General features: G+C 43.1%; 1 protein-coding gene across 1 annotated transcript in view; it reads left to right on the top strand.

Moving 5' to 3' along the window:
- The first annotated feature begins 1,710 nt into the window (after window positions 1–1,710).
- PIEZO2 (piezo type mechanosensitive ion channel component 2) overlaps window positions 1,711–19,777 on the top strand; it is a 33,124-nt gene continuing 15,057 nt past the window's right edge. The window contains exons 1-8 of the mRNA XM_030335819.1: window positions 1,711–2,112; window positions 2,435–2,693; window positions 5,760–5,942; window positions 8,532–8,784; window positions 10,015–10,147; window positions 12,361–12,508; window positions 12,607–12,821; window positions 18,477–18,635. Coding sequence (XP_030191679.1) covers window positions 1,727–2,112; window positions 2,435–2,693; window positions 5,760–5,942; window positions 8,532–8,784; window positions 10,015–10,147; window positions 12,361–12,508; window positions 12,607–12,821; window positions 18,477–18,635 — 1,736 coding nt within the window. The 5' untranslated portion in view covers window positions 1,711–1,726. The remainder of the gene's footprint in view (window positions 2,113–2,434; window positions 2,694–5,759; window positions 5,943–8,531; window positions 8,785–10,014; window positions 10,148–12,360; window positions 12,509–12,606; window positions 12,822–18,476; window positions 18,636–19,777) is intronic.

The raw sequence follows: 19,777 nt of genomic DNA, 5'->3' as shown, positions 1-19,777 counted from the left end.
ACCGTGCACGGTGGTAAATCAGAGGGGTGTTAACTTATTCTCTTCCATTGCACTCGGTTGAGTCCTGAAGGTACCAGGACTCGTTGACTCCCTTCAGGGCCAGACCTGATCCCAAACCATAAAGAACCTGCTTGTAATTGGTTAGAGTCCAGCTGGAAGTTAGACTTGATGTGGGGTTGGCTCCACTGTTCTGAAAATTGCCTGGGGTGATCAATTTCATGGCCTTCCTAGGAGGTAAGTCCTAGAAAAATACCCAGTTTGCCTTGGCATTCCAAGAGCTTTCTATGCGATGTCCCATACTGAAGTCCAAGGTCCTGGGAACATAAACACATGAGTGGGCACCGAGGGTTCACATAAATGTTCTTCGGTCTCAGGATGCCATGAAGGGCTCTGCCAAGGCCTATTCATCTGTCCATCCATCCATCCATCCACCCATCCACTCACTTATTGACATGTCTACTGTCGTCCATGACAAGAAAAGTGGGTATGACCTGTATATTTAAGAATCTCTGTGTTTATGGGCCCAAGCTGCTCACCATATGCCATTCAGATAACATGACAATTTCAGAGTCTAACATAGTATGGTCCTCTATCTACCAGATTCCACATCTCCAAAACATTTTTTGCCTTTCTGCCCTTCAGGGGCTGGAGTAGACAATAAAAACAGGCAGGCCATGAATTTCACTGTTATGGCTGCTGTATTTTCATTTCCAAAGTCGCCTACACAGACATGGCAGGGAAAGTTAGGAGATAAAGGACAGAGAAGGAGAGGTACAAGAGAGATGGTCAGGCTGCCAAAACTGGAGGGTGGAGATAAGTAGGGAAGCTTAGGGAGAATGAATACTCCATGGGGAACAAGTAGAAAAGGTAAGTTGCAGTCACTGGGGACAGAGATAGCAGGGGTACACCCTGAGGGTGCAGCCTGCAGGATCCATAGCACTGGAGAGGGTCCATAGCACTGGGGAGGACAAAATGGCAGGCCTTCCCATGTGCAACACAAAGAACCCAGCGGGGGATGGGTGGGAGCCAGAGAGATGGTGAAAATTCAGTCATATGTAATAAGCACCAGTAAGAAAGAGGGAAAGGATGGAAAAATAGGGAGGAGGAACAGATATCCAAGAAATAAGGCATTTTTTCCATCAAGCATGCAGGTTGTTTAATTTAGCCAATATTTTCTCATTCCTATCCTCCCCTTATGGGTAGGAGTGGGCCCATTACGTAGAATTAGGAGTAGAGTACCTCCTGGCCAACACCCACGGACCCAAACTGGCAAAGTTTCGTCTCCATGGGCACCATCCTTTAATATAGCGGTAGGTATGCTATGCTAACTGTCTCCATTTGAAAAGAAACACTGGAAACCATGGCTGCAAATCTTGATACGATTTAGACAACCTCTGTGCATAGGTGGCTTTAGCAACGTCTGAGCCATGTCGTGTGACTTGTTCAGGGTCTCAACCGTGCGCGTGCACTGTGGGCTTTTGCATTTTGAGGCTGCTGTTTGCAGTCTCTGCAGACCAGACATGAATACTCTGAAGGAACAAAGCAGGTGGATGGAATGTCGGGGGCGGGGTGGTGGGGGCAGGGGAGGGAACGGGGTGGTAATTTTCTCGCCCGCCTTGACGTTTGTATTGGGGAGTGTTGGGAAGGTGTCTCGAGAATCGGGAGGATGCTAAGAGCGGGGTGTGTGCCCTCCCTCTCTCCCGACAGCGAGCCCACGCAGTGCACCATGCTGTACTCGCGCCAGGGGACCACGGAAACCATAGCGGAGGTGGAGGCCGAGCAGGATGACGAGGCGGTGGCCAAAGACGCCGATCAGGGAGGGGAGGAGGCCGCGGACTTGGGGCCGGAGGAGGCCTCGGAGGCCTCGGAGGCCGGCCTCACCCCAGATGCCGAGCTGCCGCACTACTCCACCGAGGATGGGGACGTGGAGGCGCCTCCCTCCTACAGCAAGGCGGTCAGCTTCGAGCGCCTGTCCTTCGGCTCGCGGGACGACTCTGCAGGCCAGAGCCACATGGCCGTGAGCCCTGACGAGAGCCGCTCAGACAGGCTCGAGTCCAGCATCTTACCGCCCCTGACTCACGAGCTGACGGCCAGCGAGCTGCTGCTGAATAAGTAAGAGTGCTGGGCGGGTGGGGGGGAGGGGTGTTCCGCAGGTTGTGGGTAGACAAACTCCCGTGGACAACCGTCCACCTGGCCATTCAGAGCAAACAGACCCAATGTTCAGTGCTCCCATCGTGAAGCACAGAACTAGCCAAAACAGTCCGTGATAGACACTTGTGCACACATTTCTTCCTCCGGTAGGCTATTAGGTTGACTCCGCCAGAACTCTGGCCACATGGGAAGGAGGGGAGGGACAAGAGGGATCATGCAAAGCAGAAATCAGTGATTTGGAGACATGAAGACGAGTTTATTCTCATGTTGTTTATTTGAACAGGATGTTCCATGATGACGAGCTGGAAGAGTCCGAAAAATTCTACGTTGGCCAACCCCGGTTCTTGCTGTTGTTCTATGCCATGTACAACACTCTGGTGGCCCGCTCAGAAATGGTGTGTTATTTTGTGATCATCCTCAACCACATGGTCTCTGCCTCCATGATCACCCTTGTGCTTCCCATTCTGATCTTCCTCTGGGCCATGCTGTCTGTGCCCAGGCCCAGTAGACGATTCTGGATGATGGCCATTGTCTACACAGAGGTAAGCCTCGAGTGGGAATTGCTAATAAATCGCTTCCGGCATTCACTCGAGGCAGGCCAGCCCTGTCTCCCAGACAGTTTCACGCAGGACATTCAAGTAAATGGATGTTCTTAGATAGGCAAATGACTATTAACTAACAGTTATTTAGTGCTGGCGATTGTACATGTCTTTTCACAGGTCACATCACACCAAGATAGGCACCAATATCGTTTGGTTTAACATACAAGGAAACAGCTTTAGCGAGATGAAATAACTGACCCAGCCTGCCCCAACTGGCAAGTGATGGGGGAGGCTTTTGAAATCTGGTCATCTGTCCTATGATATGAACTACTGAAATAATGTGTTATTTATGCAGAAATTAGTGTCTCGTGCCAGTGGATGTCCAGTGAATGGATGCTGAATTAAACAACACAGTAAGCAATTTGGATATAGTTTGATACAACATGCATATTTCCCATTTTTAAGCTTAAAGCCAGTTTCAACACACAAAAACACAAAGTCACATAAGCACCTACCTAAAAATCTGAATAACACGAGGGTAAATTACCATTTCATTTTCATCACGTGTGAGGGACAGGAGACACTCTTCCCAATTATACGAACCTGTTTTTCTATCCTTCCCCATCAAATATATGCAATGTCACAAACTCCCATGACAACGATAAAATTGGGAATTAAAAGGGAGGCTCAATAGCCTTTTTTCCCTTGGGTTATTGTAGTTCTTTGTGTTCTGAGGTCTTTGAAGAAGGCGAATTTTCTTACCTGGCTCATAAAGGAAAGTTTTCACTAACATTGGTACTGTAGTTGCTTCTTAAAGGATGGAATTCATGATGGATGTACATTGAGATTCCAGAAATTTTGTAGGTTTATAGGTAATTCACCAGTAAAATAAAGCAAAGCTTTTATCAAAGCATCTCGAACGTATCAGTGTAAAGTATCATGTATCTTATTTCCATAGTAATTATTTAAATATATTTAAATACTTATAAAAGGTGGAAAGCCAACTACCTAGCTATCACTTTAAGTAGACTGTCTGTCACGATCTTGCCAAAATAATCATTTTTAAGTCGTACTTCCATCACATAAACTTTGTGATCCGGGACATAAATGACCCCCTATTTGGGGAATGGGTCCATTCTCTGTACCACCTCTGTACAGAGGTGAGGGAGTTTCTAACCTAGAAGTGAAGGAAGGGAGTTTCTAATGTAGAAGTGAAGGAAGAAGGAAATTCTCTAAAAATTTAGAGAAGGGAACAAGAGCTACTTACGTTATTTCATCATAAAATGAAATCTTCCTAGTTAAGTTAAATTGGGGTTCCCCATTTTCTCTGTCACACCAAGAAGGGAGGAAGTAGAAGATTAAGGTGATGTTAATTCACTCTACAAGTTAGACTATGCACCAAAACCCAGGAACTATGCCAAGCATAAGAAGAGGACAATAAATTTAATAAAAAACTTTTTTTAAAAAAAGTTGTTTCTGTTTCTCAATGGCTCACAAACCAATATGGTGAACACATAGGATGTAAACAAAGAATTGCCCTACAGTACAACACAAAACCGCATTAGAGAGCATACAAGAAATACGGATATGGTCTGTGCCTCGTGCAGCCTGGGTGGTGTGGAGAGAGGCCATCATAGCATCTTCTCAGTAGAAGACAACTTAGAACTGAGTCTTAACGGATGAGTGTAAGGTCATCAAAGGACAAAAAGCAAAGGGTCAAACAAAGGTATAGACGCTCTGACGTGTGCCCAGAATGACACATGGCTTGTGATGGCTGGGAGGCAGGCCGTGAGTGGACAGCACGGTAGCAGGCTCTTGGGAATGTCAACAGGGTATATGCTCGGGACTTTCTCCCGTTGGTATGAAAGTTTTTGAAAAGACGCTGAGAGGTCATGGGATGTGAACTGACTCAATGGCCACGAGGCTGAAGATGAATGGGGTAAATGAGGAGTTTTAGTAAGTGACCCAAACGGGTTGGGGGTGCGAGTGAGAAGGAAAGAGGCAAAGATAGTCTTCAGGTATCTGCTCTGACATCCGTTTGTGGCAGTGCTGCTCAGCATGGTCAGAAACACAGGACTGTTCTTTGCGGAAGCTTGGCTATAAGAAGGAGAGAGACGGGAGGAGGGTAAAGTGACTCTAGGTCAGAAGAGGACTTCGAAAAATATTTTTTATGGATGAAGTGCATGAATTGCAATTAATTCCCGGTGACCCAGCTGTCAGAGGGATGTTTAGATGAGGCCTGTCAATTTTCTCATGTGTCTTTGTCACAGACCGCTTCTCCCCAACATTTGTACCCTTAACTAGTCACCACAACCGGCAAGTTTTTATTTCTTTTTATTTCTTCTTGAGGAGAACTTCCAGGGAGCAACGAAATGGTGAGAACAGGGGCACCTGGGTGGCTCAGTCGGTTAAGTATCTGACTTCGGCACAGGTCACGAGCTCGCGGTTCGTGGGTTCGAGCCCTGCGTCGGACTCTGCTGACAGTGCAGAGCCTGGAGCCTGCTTCAGAATCTGCGTCTCCCTCTGTCTCTGCCCCTCCCCCACTCACGCTCTACCCCCTCTGCTTCTCAAAAATAAAATAAAACATTAAAAAAAATTTGTTTTAACGGTGAGAACAAAGAGGTCAGAGGAAAATGAAAATAGGCATCAAAACAGCCTGAGATGCTCAGGAAGATTACAAATGAAAGCAATATGTGAAATATAGAATTCTTTTTGTTCAAGTTTGTCCTCGTTACCATATCTTAATAGCTGAGTAATTAAACCTTATTAAATCAGCATAAACTAGCCAAGTCCTGAAAAATAGAAAAACTCATAAGTAGGTGCCGTGAGTAACCTGGCCGGCTCTGATGTATCTGCAGTCCTGCCCTGGCAGCGGTAAGATATTGCTTCTTGGTCTAAAGTCCATGTACGAATGATAATGTTATTTTTCCACATCATTGTGTGTGATCTTATCACCGAAACTGTGAAATGATCTTTTTCTTAGCTTTTATATCACTGTTTTTCATATAGAACCATTCTTAAAAGGAGTGATTTTTTTTTTTTTTTATTTCCATCATCTGCATGTAGGTGGCAATTGTGGTCAAGTATTTCTTCCAATTTGGCTTCTTTCCCTGGAACAAGAACGTGGAACTGAACAAAGATAAACCTTTCCACCCACCGAATATCATAGGAGTGGAGAAGAAAGAAGGCTATGTCCTTTATGATCTCATTCAGCTCTTGGCTCTTTTCTTCCATCGGTCCATTTTGAAGGTAGTGCACGTTAACACTTAACCGGGTCATGTTGATCATTGCAGCCCCCCGTGATGCTCCTGGAGAACCTGAACATTACGATTGGCGATGAGGCCAAGGCATATGGGGCTCAATAAGGGAAACTGTAACAAACTTGGAAGAGAATTCCCCCATATTTCTACTTCTATTATGAACATATCATAATTAATCCATATTTGTGGGAATTATGTTAGAAAAAATGCATAACCTTGCAAAGGTATGTTATCCAAGGAAACCACTTAGCCAAAACTGAGTTTGCCTGAATTTTCTAGTTCTTCTGATAAATTACCTGAATTCATGCAGTTTACTAATTCTTGTTATGAATATATTAACAAATGTGTTAACATTATGTTTTCAGTTCTAGAAATTGAAGTTTAAATTTCTGCATTTAAGACATGGTGGTATTATGTTGTATGTCAACTACACCTCCGTTTAAAAAAAAAAAGACATGATTGTATAAATTTGGTCACTTCACAACTCTCTTGCAACTTGTATCCTTTTTCACATCATTTAAAAAATGTATATATAAACCTTTAGGCATTTTGCTGCCTTCTCATTAATATTTCAGTGGTTTAGCAGCTACAGTTGAATATTTAAAACATAGAATAAACAAAATTTTGGCGTTTCCTATTGATATACTTACTCTGGTTTCTTAGAAAATTTCATATCTATGGTGAATGTATTTGAGGCACTCTTATGCTGAAATTTTGGCTAATGATATGAAAAATCATTTTTAGAATAACAAATCTTTTCATAAGGAGACAAAACTACCCTACAGCTTTGGAAATCTAGGAAATCAAACAGTTCAAACTACGTGGAAATTTCAAATGTGGTTAAAACTATCCTATTTGGTACGAATTGCTATAGATCTTATAAATAATTGGAAGAATTCACTAACAAATACACTACTATGAAAGTAGTAAAAGAATCGAAACACGTTCCAAAGTTGGCCAAAGAGAAAACAACTTTTAAAACGATTTAAAAGAAAAAAAATGATTTAAAAGGAATCAATATAAGTTGGAAGATCCCATTAGGAAAATCTAGAATGTTTGTTATGTTTTCAAGAATGCATCCACTGACTTTTCTTTTTGAAATAATACACCTATTAATATTTAAGAATAGGGACGCCTGGGTGGCTCAGTCAGTTAAGTGTCAGACTCTTGATTTTGGTGCAGATCATGATCTCATGGTTTATGGGATCATGCCCCACGTCAGGCTCCACACTGGGCATGAAGCCTGCTTCAGATTTTCTCTCTCCCCTTCTCTCTGCCCCTCCCCACCTCAAAATAAATAAATAGACTTTAAAAAATTAAAAATAAAAGAATAATCTGTGTTTTAGGTGACATTGTCTTTTAATGAGTTGATCATGCTCCAAGTTATTTTTTGACCAACTGAATTTTGGCAAATTGGACTGGAGCTCTTATCCTCTACAGCATGTGTCAGAGGGAGGACTGGGTGAGCTCCTGGGGGGAATAAATGCATAGCCTGGCAGTCTGGGCACTCAGGAGGCAGTGGGCTCCCTGGGGAGCTTCAAGAAATGGCAGCAAGGTCTTTGTAAGGTGGATTTGCTGTCCAGGTAACCTCTTGCACCAGCAGGACCCCTGGTTTTTCTCAGCCTCTCCTGCTCTCCTTCCTCCTGCTGTCCTACCAGCCCCTTTTGCCCATTTCTTTGAAGCAAAATGCAGGCTCTACAGAGTGCATCACAATCTCTGTCTCATATGTGGGCCAACATTTTTTGAGTAGAGTATTTGCAGCTCTGTTCCTGACCCAGCCGTGGGTGATGCAGGGGTTCGCAGCTTACCGTGGATGTTCAGGGAGACACAGCATTTGTATTCAAGTGTAGGTGTTTGGTGAACATGGACGGTGGGGCTAAATTCACCCACTGATATTTAAAATGCTACTTGTAAACACAGAGAAATATGTTCTAGAAAGTGCTTTCCCTCAGGAACGAGTTAAGTGATTATAACTTCGCCTTTACTCCATCTGCCAGACATGATCTGCATCCATGTCAATTAGCCAAACTCATGACCTGCACCAGCCCGTCCCCGCTCTCTGGGACTATCATAAACATCTAGATAATAAGCTTTCCTAGAGTCCCTTCATTTTCCAATCCTTTTTCTGCTTTACTGCAGTATGAGTGACAAAAATAATTGTAATATATTTAAAGTGTATACATTGTGGTGATGTGTTTGACGTAGACACAGTGAAAGGATCACCTCCATAGGGTTCATTAGTTCCCATCGCCTCCCGTATATATCTGTTTTCTTTTTCATTATTTTTTTTCCTCCCTTCCTCCCATCCCCCACCCTGCTTCCTTCCTTCTTTCCTTCTCTCCTTCCTTCTCTCCTTCCTTCCTTCCTCCCTCCCTCCCTCTTTCTTTCTCTCTTTCTTCTTTTTCTTTCTTTCTTTTTTGTGAGAACATTTAAATTCTAACTATCTAGCATATGTCAGTGTTATGATGCAATATCACAGCCACAGTCACCGTATTTCACATTTGGCTTTCTAATCGTGGGGGATGCGATGCCACCTCACCGGGAATGGCCGTCTGAGTTGTCCCTTATGCTTTCTCAGTGCCACGGCTTATGGGATGAAGATGACATCACCGACAGTGGCACAGACAAGGAAGAGTCGGATGATGAGCTGTCCCTCAGTCGTGGCAGGAGAGCCTCCTCTGATTCTCTGAAATCCATCAACCTGGCCGCGTCAGCGGAGTCGGTGCACGTGTCCTTCCCGGAGCAGCCCACGGCCATCCGGAGGAAGCGATCGGGCAGTAGCTCCCAGATATCGCCCAGATCCAGCTTTTCTTCCAATAGGTCCAAAAGAGGTATCTGTCGCATGATTTCCTTAGGCTGGAAAAACTCTAAGTTTTCTGGTTGTTCCGGTGCCAGTGGGTCTGGGTCTTGGGCAGGGGCGTTTACGGGGTGCTCTCAAGGAGACAGATGTGGTGATGTGAGAAGAAAGTGCTTTGACATCACAGACTCAAGTTCAGTTCGTAGCTCAACTGTGTGACCTGGGGCAGCCATATCGTTCTTTAAAACATCTGATTCCTTCCCAGGACGAGGATTTGGGGTCGTTGTGAAAAGTGGCCAGCACACTGCCTCGTATAGTAAGTGCTGGGCACATGCTAGTTTTTAAATCATATCCAGAGATATGAGATATTTCAGAGTGTGTCCAGAATGCTATAAATCACAATTTATTTTGAAAATATTTTTAGATTTTATCAGTGGAAACTTTTAGCAAAACCACCTATTTATTCCCTAAGCTAGTTAATTTCTAACTAAATAGTTGGGTATTATCAGCAGATAGATAAGCTCTCCAGTTTCCACTCTTGGAGAAATTGGGTTTTTGTATTTATAGTGCTCCTGCCTAAAGCTTTCCAAACACCCGTGTATTCATCTTCAGAATACACTTTTCAGGCAGGCACCAGCAGTCATCCATATTCATTTTACAGTTAGAGAAATCTGGACATGAAAAAGGCATGGGGCATGGACCCAATCTGGAAAACCCACAACCTGGGACCCCGTTTAGCACGATAAAAACTATTCTTCCAATCTATTTCTTCCTGGAATAAAGATCATATAACAGGGGCGCCTGGGTGGCTCAGTCTGTTAAGCATCCAACTCTTGGTTTCGGCTCAGGTCTTGATCTCTGGGTTCATGGGTTTGAGCCCCATGTCAGGCTCTGCACTGGTAGAATGGAGCCTGCTCAGGATTCTCTCTTGTGCCCTTTCTCTGCCCCACCCCTGCTTGAGCTCCCTCTCTCTCTCTCTCTCTCCCTCAAAATAAATAAATAAACTTAAAAAAAAAAAAGATGGCATAACAACCCCAGAAGGAGCCAGTGTTGGGTGTAGAAACCCAAATACATTTCACTGTGGAGGCAGAGTTGAAACTGCAGATTGCAAATCCCCAGTCACTATTCTTACAGTCCATCGTATATAGTCACCCTCTCAATCTGCTTCAGGCCATCCTCTGCTCTGTGGGTTCCAGGGGCTTCTGTGGTGTTTATGTCAACAAACCTGTAACTCAGCACATCTTGGTTTTTTTTCTGTCTCTAGGCAGCACAAGCACCCGAAACAGCAGTCAAAAAGGAAGCAGTGTTTTGAGCATCAAGCAGAAAAGTAAAAGGGAACTTTATATGGAAAAGCTTCAAGAACATTTAATCAAAGCAAAAGCATTTACCATAAAGAAGTGAGTCCATGAAGACACTTGGTGTGGGGTGTTTTATTTTAGGGTCAGGGAGCTGATATCAATTATTTCATGTAAACCAGGGGCGCAGAGCAGAGAAGTTACCTCTCATATCACAAACATCATCTGCTTAAGGCATAAGAAAATGATTTGTTATTGTATTGTTCTTAATGGAGATGTAATTGACATATACATTAAGTTCAGGCATACAATATAATGATTTGATAGATGTATACGTTGTGGGATGATCACAATAGTCAACGTTCATCACCACCTGTAGTTAGATTTTTTCTTATGATGAGACCTTTTAAGATTTACTCTCCTAGCAGCTTTGTAATGTGAAGTACACGGGGCACCTGGGTGGCTCAGTTGGTTAAGCGTCTGACTCTTGGTTTTGGCTCAGGTCATGATCTCATGGCTCATGAGTTCAGGCCCCACATCGGGCTCCTCGCTGACAGCACGGAGCCTGCTTGGGTTTCTCTCTCTCCCTCTCTCTCTGCCCCTCCTCTGCTCTCTGCCCCTCCTCTGCTCTCTCTGTCTCTCAAAATAAACTTAAAAAAATTTTTTTAATGAAATGTAAAGTGCAGGATTATTAACTGCAGTCACCATGCTGTGCACCCAGGACTAACTTTATAACTGGAACTTTGTATGCTTTGACCCCCTTCACCCTTTTGCCCAACCCTCCCTCATGGCAATCACCTATTTGTTCTCTGGATCTCTGAGTGTGGGTTCTTCTCTTTTTTTTTTTTAGATTCCACGTATTAGTGATATCATATGTTATTTGACTTTCTCAGACTTGTTCCGTGTGTGTGTGTGTGTGTGTGTGTGTGTGTGTGTGTGTATTCATCCCAATAATATATATACTTCATTATATACCACTGTGCAAACACACACACACACACACACACACACACACACACATTTTTTTTTATCCATTCATCCATTGAGGGACACTTGGGGGCCATGAGTTGGCTATGATAAATAATGCTGCACTGAACCTGGTGTGCAGAGATCTTTTTGAGTTAGTGTTTTCATTTCCTTCAGATAAATACCCAGAAGTAGAATTGCTGTATCATATTGTAGTTCTATTTTTTAATTTTGGAGGGGAGCCTTCATACTGTTTTCCACAGTGACTGCACCAATTTGCATTCCCACCAACGGTGCACGAGGGTTCCCTTCTCTCCACTTCCTCACCAACATGTTATTTTTCTGTCTTTTTGTGTGAGGTAATGTATTGTTTTTAAAAATCGCTTTTCAGTGTGATTCATTTTTATATCCATTACATTTATAAACATAGTTTTCCTATTTGAATAGAATAAATAATTTCAAGGATTCACAGTATGTATTTCCAAGCATCATCATGCTAAATCCCACCCAGACAGAGAGGTGTATGATGTCAAAGTTGGAAGGTTAGAGAAACACTCTCATCCTGTAGAGGGGAAACTGAGGTTCACTGGCACACAGCTGGTCTCCAGCAAAATGCATGAGCCCCTCCTCCAGTGCCAGGGACCTTGACAGGCAGCAGACAAGCAATGGGAATGGAGGGGTTCGGCAAGGCTGGCCTTGAATGTGGCCTCTGAGACCAGGAGGGCCATCCAACGTGAACATGGCCTTGAATTGAAGGCAGAACCCAGAAAACAAGGAAGACAGAGCAGAGGCTGGACAGAACAAGGTGTAGTCAAAAGCCCAGGGCACTATGTAGGAATCAGAAGGGGCACAGGACCCATAAAGGGGAGGAGCAGGGGCTACCTAATGTGTACAGGGTGCTCAGGTCAGTCTCCAGGTCTAAGCACCATTATGTAGTCCCATCTAATTCTCACCCCAGCCCTGTGGGGTTTTACAACAGAGGAAACAAAAACACAGAGAAGTAAGTAGCATGCTCAGGGGCTCACAGGCAGGGAGTAATTGAATCAGGTGACAAACCCAACACCTCGTTTCTGGGGCTTTCGACCCTTCTTTTGTGCTTCGAACAACAGAGGAGGCCTGTGGTCTCATCAGCACAAGGAGGCAGAGTGCCAAGGAAGGCACTTGAATGTGTCTGCACTTGCCATTAGAGCAGAAGCCTCCCCACCCCACACCGGGCTCTGCTGAGGCTGAAAAGGGAGGTGTGACCTGCTGGGAGAGAGGGATACGGAGGAATGGAATGATGGAAATACCCGGTCATCCCTCCCATCCTGCCCCTCCTGAAGCAAGTGCTGGGGGTCTCTGTTTTGCAGGACTTTGCAAATATATGTGCCCATCAGACAGTTCTTCTACAACCTCATCCATCCAGACTACAGTGCTGTGACCGATGTGTATGTGCTCATGTTCCTGGCTGACACTGTTGACTTTGTCATCATCGTCTTTGGCTTCTGGGCCTTTGGGGTAGGTTGGGGGGTGAAGGCCACCACACTTCTAACGAGTAAGAGCGATGCTGTCCTGTGAAGTGCCACTCGTGCCTAAACCTGTTGTTTCCTTCCCAGAAACACTCAGCAGCAGCAGACATCACCTCTTCGCTGTCAGAGGACCAGGTCCCTGGGCCTTTTTTGGTGATGGTCCTAATTCAGTTTGGAACCATGGTCGTGGACCGAGCACTATACCTCAGGAAGACCGTCCTGGGAAAGGTCATTTTCCAGGTCATTCTTGTGTTTGGAATTCACTTCTGGATGTTCTTCATCTTGCCTGGTGTGACTGAGAGGTAAGGTGGAAGCCGGAGGCACACTCCCACTTTAACGCAAATGTGTTCCAGGAGGTTATCATGCCATACGCATCACCACAACAATATCACCAGGTACAGGCAGAGGCACGGCCGAACAGCACCATGGGTTGGAAAAGTTAGAGATCTTCATCACTATCAAATTCAGTGTGGCTCAAAACGTGAACTGATTCCTCAAACACATTTTCATTGCGTGTTCGTACGCATTCATAGAAATCTGGTTTTTCTGGGTGGGAGAAGTGATGACCTTGGCGATCTGAGAAAACCAGAGGCCTTCTATTGTGATTGTCTCTACCCCTTAGTAGACAGAGATGAACCAGAGATGGTCTTACAGGCACTGCTAAGAGAAGGAGAGGCTCTCAGACTATGGCCTATGAGAAAGTGGGACATAAAAAGAGCAGCCTAAAGTTCAATGGGGAAAGGGCCAGTGAGATCCTTGGAGGTGGCTGTCTGCTGCCTTTCCCTCTCTCCCTGAGCTCTAAGGTCCAGTCATATTGAGGGCGCCATGTCCTCCTACACCTCATGGGACCTTGTTCACTGCCCTTCTCTCCTGCCTCCAACCCACTCTTCCTCCTCACCCTTTAGATTTCCCAGGTTGCTTCCACCAGAAACACTACTTGGGACCGAGTCGGTGCCAAACACATGAACAAATGGATGCGCCAATGAATGAAAGAGAAACAAGGGAGACTGCTATAAGTAGGACATTATGGGAACAAAGGGTGAACAGAAGGGGACATGGAAGCACCCATATAATGTAATAGGAATGATCTTTTTAATGAACATATCATTAAAAGTCTTCATGTTTTACAAGAAGCTGATCTTTTTATCATACCTCAAGGGTCATTCCTGGCCAAGCCTTGTGAATAACATGGCAATCTGGCTGGCCAATGCCATTTTCCGAAGAGTGACTAGAAAGTAATGAAAACTGGTCTCACTTATGTGGTTCATAACTTGACTCAAATGGCATCCTTAACGAGGAAATTCAACTCTGTCCTGACAATGCTTCAGCTACCTGTCTACTCTCACCTGGATGGTTAGGCTGTGACCTTTTGATTTTGGTGGCAATGCAAATATTGTAAAAGCAAAAATGGAGTTAGGATATTTCCCATGAGTCTGAAGTAAAACTAAGTAAATAAAGAATTGTTACCCAGAAAAATACCAACAGCCAAATAAGTCCTTCACACTATACTGTGTATGGGGAGAGTAAACATATCTCAGCTGATAAAAATAATTCAGATTAAGGCAAGCTTTTTGTTAAAAGACCAGTATTTTGTTAAAATACTTTGTAAGGACATTGTGGATCTTATTTGTTAGTCTTTAAAGTGAAATAAATGCGCTTTTCTCTATAAATAATTCTATATACATATCAACTCAGAGAAGCAAACCACATTCAAAAGCCATGGTAGTTAGATGATGAATGTTATCTCTGTGACATTTAAGAGCATCAATGGGCATTCTCCACCAGCCTTCCTAGAAACTCTTAATTTCAGAGATGAAAGGGACCTTAAAAAGCTTTCTAGACCTGCTAACTTCACAGATGAAGATAGGTAAAACCCATACAGAAGAGTGGTGTCCCCAAAGTCACTCAGTTGGCTAGTGGTGAGACCAGATCCCAATCACAGACCTCTTGACCCTACTGTATGCTACACCCCACCTCCCATGGTGGGGGCGGTGCTCACTACCAAGCAGATTTCTTGAAATAATACAACCTACAATTCGTTGTGCAGTTGTGAAAAGGATTTGATTTTTCCATCCCCAGAACAGAGTTCCAGAGCATGGATGTTGCCATGTCCTGATAGAAAAGTTCATAGAGACTGGTGTTTCCAGAAATAGGGCAATGGAGAGGCCATGGAGAATCCTTCAGCAGGATCAAATTACCAAATAGTTGGGTTATTCCTGCTGGTATGAGTTTCCAATTGATGCTGTAACAAATTGCCACAAACTTAGGGCTTAAAACAGAATGAATTTATCTCTTACGCTGGACTAAAATCAAGGGGTAGGCAGGGCTGCATTCCTTTCTAAAGGCTCTAGGGGAGAATCCGTTTCCTTGCCTTTTCTAGCTTCTTGAGGTGCTAGCCTTCCTTGGCTCATGGCCCGGCCTCAGTCTTCGAAGCCAACATCAGTGAGTGGAGTCCTCTTCTCATTGCTTCACTCTTTCCCTTCCTCCACCATCATGGTTCCCTCTGACCGCAGCTGAGAAAGATTTCTTCCATTAAGAGCTCATTGATTAGAATCAGCCCACCTGGATAACCTGGGCGATCTCCCTACTTCAAGGTCCTTAATCTAATCTCAACTATAAAGCCTTCTTTTTCTTTGAAAGTTAACAGGGGCACCTGGGTGGCTCAGTTGGTTAAGTGTCCTACTTTAGCTCAGGTCATCATCTCACAGTTCGTGAGCTTGAGCCCCACATCGGGCTCTGTGCTGACAGCTCAGAGCCTGGAGCCTGCCTCAGATTCTGTGTCTCCTTGTCTCTCTGCCCCTCCCCTACTCATGTTCTGTCTCTCAAAAATGAATCTCTCAAATTTTTTTTTTTAAAAAAAATGAAAGGTAATATATTCACAGGTTCTGGGCATTAAGCAACAATACCTTGCAAACCAAATAGAGCTGGAATGTTTGTTATAATACCTGAATTAATGAAAACTTCAACTCAGTTTCTCATTTATTGAGTACCTGCTATGTCTAGGGCAGTAGACCAGGTGAAAAGGGGCATAACACTAACGTGAATAAAGCAGAGACCTATCCCCATCTGGGAAGGACCACATGATGGGATTCCAGAGATTGAGGCACTATGATACTAACACTATGCCCATAGCTGCACACCTAAGACTAATATAATGTTATATTATATTAGTATAGTTAGTATAATTATATTATAAATATTATATAATGTTATATATAAAATCTCCTATGCCCTTTGTAGACAGAGGCTTATCCCTCACCTCTAGCTTCTGGTACATCCATTTTCTGTCCCTACAATTTTGCCTTTCTCAGAATGTCATTTAAATGGATCACACGTCCTATGGCTTTTAAGGCTGGCTTTTTTCACTTGGCATAATATATTTGACATTCATCCATGTTGTTGCATGTATCAGTACTTAATTATTTTTTGTTGGTCAGTAGTATTCTATCATGTAAATGTACCAAAGAGTGTTTAAATATACAACAGTTGAAGGACATTGGGGTTGTTTATAGTTCTTTGGCAATTACAAATAAAGCTGCTATAAATATTACCAAAAAAAAAAAATGGCCACAGAGATCATTTCTGTCTCATTGGATCTCACTTTTGAGCCTCACCTAATGGTCATTCCTAGTGCAATGGATTACCCTATCTTTATTTTTGGACATTTAATTCAAGATATATTAGGATTGGTGAGCCTTGAGTCTACATTGCCAGCATGTCAGTGACAATATAATTTCATGTCATTTCAAGCCATGCTGCCATCACTTGTTAACATCCCAGATTCATTTTTCCTCCTCCAGATATTGTTGCTAAAAATTTTACTCATTACTGTGCAAAAGAAAGCAGTCATTAATAGTTATGTTATCTAAATCCTTTTCAAAACAGGAAAAGAATAAAAGAAGGAACAGATTAGGAGTTGAAACTACACAGAAAAAAAAATTATGGCTACCAGTTATAATATTCAGCATCAGGAAGCTCCAATATTTTAAATAATTCATCTGATAAGTGATTTTTTCTGTGTGTGGGCACGTGATTTATTTAGTCCACAAACTTTCAGTGGTTGCCTATAGTCTACAAAGTGCTGTGTGGCTGGTGCCGTGGGGGACAGATTGGTGAGTAAGGCATAACTCCAGCTGCTAGTAATAAAGGATGGAGAGACCACCAAAAGAAAAAGTCCTTCACTGTGGGACAACCTTAATGTTCCTATTAGATATAACAGGATTACTTCAGGAACCACTGATTAACTTATTCCAAGTTGATTCACTTTAAGGTTGAAGGAAGGGAAATGTTCATTTATTTTTTCAAGTTTTTATTTAAATTCCAGTTAGTTAGCATAACATACAGTGTAATATTAGTTTCAAATGTATGATTTAGTGATTTTGAAATTTACATACAACACCCGGTAGTCATCACAACATGGGTTGGTCCTTTTATAAGGGATAGAAGACAACACAGTTTTATAACCTTTTTTTTTTATTTTTTTAATGTTTATATATTTTTAAGAGAGACAGAGACAGGATGCGAGTGGGTTAGAGGCAGAGAGAGAGGGAGACACAGAATCCGAAGCAGGCTCCAGGCTCTGAGCTGTCAGCACAGAGCCCGACGTGGGGCTCAAACTCACAAGCTGTGAGATCATGACCTGAGCCGAAGTCAGATGCTCAACCAACTCAGCCACCTAGGCGCCCTACAGTTTTGTAATTTTGATTATAATTTTGATAGATAACAATTTTTCCTCATGCAGTTTTCATATGAATTATTTGTAAAATCCAAGGACATTTCCCTGGAAAGCTGAAAGAATGTTCTTTCTTACTATTACACCAATAGAGACAGTCCCTAGAAAGGGAGAGGGAAGGAATAGTTGATATTGGCTCTCTGTAAAGTTCTGATATGTTTATTAATAATGATATTGGCTCTCTGTAAAGTTCTGATATGTTTATCAAGTGCTAGATCATGGTCAAGTGTATTTAACACATTAGGACCTGAAATACCAAAGCTGGTTTCTCTACAGGGGAAGACACTTCTAAGAAATACTTTTAAGATTTCCAGTTGTTGAGATCCACATAGAGGTCCCCAGGTCCCTGAGATACATGGGCCAGTGCATCCCTGGCTGGTTCTTAGATCTGGTCAACTAAATAGTATTTTCAGTTAAAAAAAAAAAATAACACATGTCTTCTTCTAATGTCAGAATTAAAAGTTAAGACGACGAATCTGAAACATAAAGAGGAATAAAGAGGAAGCTTTAAGTGTTGCTCTTAACTTTAAACACAGGGAAGATGGTACAGAAGTCTTGGCAAAAGGGACTACCATTTCGACTGCTGAAGATGTCATTGGAGAAAAGAATGTTAGATCATGGAATCATAGATTTTCAGAGCTAGGGAAAGTCTTCAAAGGAAGACAGACGTCTTGAGCATGATGGCTTGAGGAACAAACGCAATAGGTTATAAACACCACTGGAACCAAGGGTGTTGAAACTTTGTTAATCCACAACCTGCCTTTATAGATGGATAGCAAAAAAGGGGGGGATTCATTCCTCAGGATACCTCCTCCTACATCTTCCAAATTACAGGTCCTTTGAAGTAAAAAACAAAAAATACATCTTTTTGATGAACTTTAATTTGGATCACGGTAGCAGCATCTTTCACATTGTGAGAAAATGTTCATTAATAAATGTGCTTAAAAAGAAATTAGTTTATTCATGGCCTAAACAACTGAATTATGCACTAACACATTGGAGGCACCATTTGTAGAATTGTTTTTAATTATGAGACTTTCTTACCCTGCTGTTTGCCTTCGAAGTGATCTACTACTAGGTGCAGAGAATTCCTTACAATTGACTGAACTGGCTCTACATGCCACAGGGGCAATTCGACTTTTTTTTTTTTTTTGAATCCTAAACTGGTATGCTCTTATACCAGAAGAATATTCCATTATTTCACTTTTATGTTTTTGCGCTTTAGGAAATTCAGCCAGAACCTGGTTGCTCAGCTTTGGTACTTTGTGAAATGTGTTTACTTTGGGTTGTCTGCCTACCAAATCCGTTGTGGCTACCCAACGCGAGTCCTTGGAAACTTCCTCACCAAGAGCTACAATTATGTCAACCTCTTCTTGTTTCAAGGGTAAGGAAGGACACTCTGTGTTGTCACACTCACAGAGGGGAGGCTGGCAATAGAAAGGCACTTGTTTCCTTGGGAAGAAACAGGAAGGTGCAAAAAGGGTGATGTGGCAATTTAGATCATCACAGAACTCTTATGACTTTTGGCAAAAGACAGATACGCCTCTTGAAATAGCCTTTCTAGGTGTAGTTGCCACACACCTGGTCAGCATAGAGTTCTAGAATTATCCACATGGGTTAATTTTCTATTACTGGATCCTGCATAATTACTGTGCTAACATTTCAGGATGAAAACCAGGGATACACGATCCTTAGGTATTAATGTATTTCTGGGCACAATGGAACAGAAATTCGGCATTTGTACTATTTGAAGATCCCCTCAGAATTTTGTGTATACAATGCGTTCCTCCGTTGAAGAGGGCCATTTATTCCACCTAACGTCAACCTGAATGCCACATGACTTGCTTGTCCCTGGTAGTAAGTTAGCTACTAGACAAGGCCTATCGGCTCTTCCGTGTAAGAATTTCGTTGGTAGTATCTCCTCTGTGTTCCAATGAAGATCATACCACGGCCCGGAAGGTGAGGCTGCTCATGGCACCGCTGGCTCCTTGGTTGTACCAGACCTGGCGACAGGTGACTTAGTCACAGAAGAGGTGTGGAGTGTGCTCGGTCAGTCACTTAGTGGTGTTCTCTGTGCATGGCCTGATATTTCTTCAATGGGCTGGATTAGTGTTCACTTGGCAGAGCTGAGTGGCCTAGGGGAGAATTTCCGAGTATAACCCAAGCTGCTCTGAAGAGCCTAGGGTGAACCTAGGTCTCCAGCTGGGAGAAGCCCTGTGTTAGTCAAGAAACAGGGAATAGTTCCTAGGCCAGAGAGGAGCCCACGCCAACCCATTCCCAAATATGAGAACGTAAGGCCAGAATCTTATTAACCTGAGGCAGCTACTCAGTCCACCATCTACTAAGTCTACTGTGTGCCCCCAACCCCATGTCCTGCTCCCTCTGACATCTCTCGTCTCCCCTCAGCTTTCACGTATCAGGTGTACAACTTTTCCTAGCTCATTCAACAGCAAAACCCCAGTACTCAATAATCCCGCGACCGACAGATTCTCATAACATAAACCACATACACGTTTTAAAATGTAA

This window comes from Lynx canadensis, chromosome D3, assembly GCF_007474595.2.
Source record: "Lynx canadensis isolate LIC74 chromosome D3, mLynCan4.pri.v2, whole genome shotgun sequence".
Lineage (NCBI taxonomy): Eukaryota > Metazoa > Chordata > Mammalia > Carnivora > Felidae > Lynx > Lynx canadensis.
The sequence above is the reverse complement of the archived record's forward strand: the minus strand, read 5'-3'. Positions and strand labels throughout refer to the sequence as shown.